Source organism: Rutidosis leptorrhynchoides, chromosome 8, assembly GCF_046630445.1.
Source record: "Rutidosis leptorrhynchoides isolate AG116_Rl617_1_P2 chromosome 8, CSIRO_AGI_Rlap_v1, whole genome shotgun sequence".
Taxonomy (NCBI): Eukaryota; Viridiplantae; Streptophyta; class Magnoliopsida; order Asterales; family Asteraceae; genus Rutidosis; species Rutidosis leptorrhynchoides.
Window position 1 is genome coordinate 253,433,976 of NC_092340.1, and position 2,524 is coordinate 253,436,499.

The window sequence follows — 2,524 nt, forward strand, 5'->3', positions numbered from 1 at the left end:
GCAAAGTAATTGCACAGTTCCGGCCTATGTGATATCGTTAACTAATTTGAAAAATATGAAATTGGGCTCCCTTCACTTTAAGGTTTACTTCAGACCTTTAAAGGTATCCCTTTTCTTAGTGGGCTAATAACCTAACTGGCTAATAGCCCAACGTATCTTGCTCCCCTTTATTTCATTGACGCCATGTGCCATCTTCTATCTGGCCCATAATGATAGCCGGGCCTGGTAGTAAGTTAGGTGTTCGAAATCTACTCATTCTAACTTGGAGGAGGAGTGTTATGATACATCTTTTCTACAAGACTTGCTCATTAAGTCTGCTATTAAATCGTTACAAGAGTTGTATTCAGATTACAATTAATTTGTCATTAGGAGTCCTAATTCTTAAGAATTAGTTACATTATATTATAAATAGTTCTCCCCTTGTATATTCTTTGATAATACAACAATCACGGAATTAACTTTTTATCAATTTCTTTATTAAACATAACCAACAATTTTAATTACTTGCATACAACCCCAAACACCTCTTTCACAACAACTTACAGTCAATAATTAAGCTGTTCACTTTTTTTTTTTTTTTTTTTTTTTTTTTTTTTTTTACTTTAACGATAACCAAAAGTATCAACTTTGTAACTAATAAAATCCATATATGGATGCCTACAAACTTATCTTTTATCTCCTATTAGTTCCTATTGTTTCTTCATCACCAGCAACAAATGATTGTCAAACTTCCTATTGTGGTCAAAACATAAAATCAATCCACTTCCCTTTCAGATTATTCGACCAACCTGAAATCTGCGGTTTCCCAGGATTCGATCTTCGTTGCGTTACCCAAAACACAACGCTTATCCAACTCCCGAATGCTGGTGACTTTTTCGTCAGAAACATCGACTACCGTCATCAAACCATGCGAATTTACGACCCTTTGAATTGTCTTCCTGCCAAGCTTTTAAAATTAGACCTTTCAAATTCTCCTTTCTCAGCTTCTTACTATCGAAACTTCACTCTTTTAGCTTGTCCTATTAATACTAATTTATTTGGTTTTATACCGATCAATTGCCTTAGTAATTCTTCGTTTTCGATTCTTGCTACTTTTTCGAAGGCTTTGGTGACATTAATGCCAAGTAATGAGACTGGTTGTGTGGTCTCTGGGGAGTTAAGGGTGCCGGTTAATCAACCGGATGATGGCGTGCTTGTGTCACAACTTGATGAGGATATAACTCTAACATGGGGTACACCTGATTGTAAGAGTTGTGAAGCAAATGGTACTTCATGTGGTTATGCTGATATGATGAACACAAACAATAACATGTTTCTCCAAAAATAACAGTAAGACATCTCTCTCTATGTACTCCTTATTTTTTAGATAAAAATTATAATCCTATTAATCACAGTGAACACAATGTACAATGACAAAAAATAATTTGCTATCCACAAAAATATATATGAAAAGGGTTTTGCTAAAGTGCTTTTACGTTAAGGTTTAATAAACTCAAAATTTCCTTTAAATATTATAATTTATATTTAATATTTATTAACTGAATCTAATGGATACAATATTTTAATATCAAATTTTGATTTTGATATTTAAGAAAATTGTAACGATGATATACGTCATAACTCGTATGAAAAATATTTCAGGCGTCTTTGGAATTATAGTAATGTCTTTTAGTTAATTTAATCTATAGATTCTATTATATTTCTAAAATGATGACATCATAAATAAGCTTTTTCCTTTACAAAAGAAAATCAAAAAATAAAAAGAAAAATTTTTAGGCCATATTGATAATGTCATAAATAATATTATTTTAATGCTAATTACTTTTTAATTTTTATAATGATAATATCATAATTATATATTAATTTAATTAAAAATATATATGAAATCTTTTATAAAAGGAAATATTAATCTCTCCTAAATTGTAATTTTAATTTTTAAAAAAATTTAAAAGACATTTATTATTACTAATAATTATTATTATTATTAAAATATAAATACTCAACTTTGAACGAACTTTATTATTATTATTATTTAATTTTAATATAATAATTATAATTATAACTATTATATTATTAATATTCAAATATGGATTCTTTTTACGAAATTAATTACGTTACATATGTATGCGAAAATAAATGTCTCTATATATTTGTAAAAACAACGACAAGTTTCTTAGTCAAACGGGTCATTAAAACAAATGACTTTATCATTTATATTCACTTAATACCTAAAATATGTCATTAAATTGTTTCGTTTAAATAAACCCGTGATTTCACGGGTCATTTCACTAGTTTCCTTATAAACTGGCTTCTAGAAAATCACTAATTATATGATTTTTTTTTTTTTTTGGCAAAAAACTCTTTTTTTTAGTTCTTTATTTTTTAGAAAACTCTTTTGGAACTCACAAACAAAAAGCAAACTCACAACCCTGACAAAAAACTAAAACGGCGCATAGAATTCGATGAAATTCGAATTTAAATTACATTCCATAAGTGATTGATTGGTTAGTCATAAAATTCCTTC

At 28.4% G+C, this 2,524-nt stretch overlaps 1 protein-coding gene across 1 annotated transcript; it reads left to right on the forward strand.

Annotated features, from left to right (window-relative positions):
* The first annotated feature begins 649 nt into the window (after positions 1-649).
* On the forward strand, positions 650-1,327 carry LOC139864114 (putative RING-H2 finger protein ATL21A). Its single transcript, XM_071852697.1, has one exon. It carries the CDS (start codon positions 650-652, stop codon positions 1,325-1,327), a length of 678 nt encoding a protein of 225 aa, XP_071708798.1.
* The last annotated feature ends 1,197 nt before the right edge of the window (positions 1,328-2,524 follow it).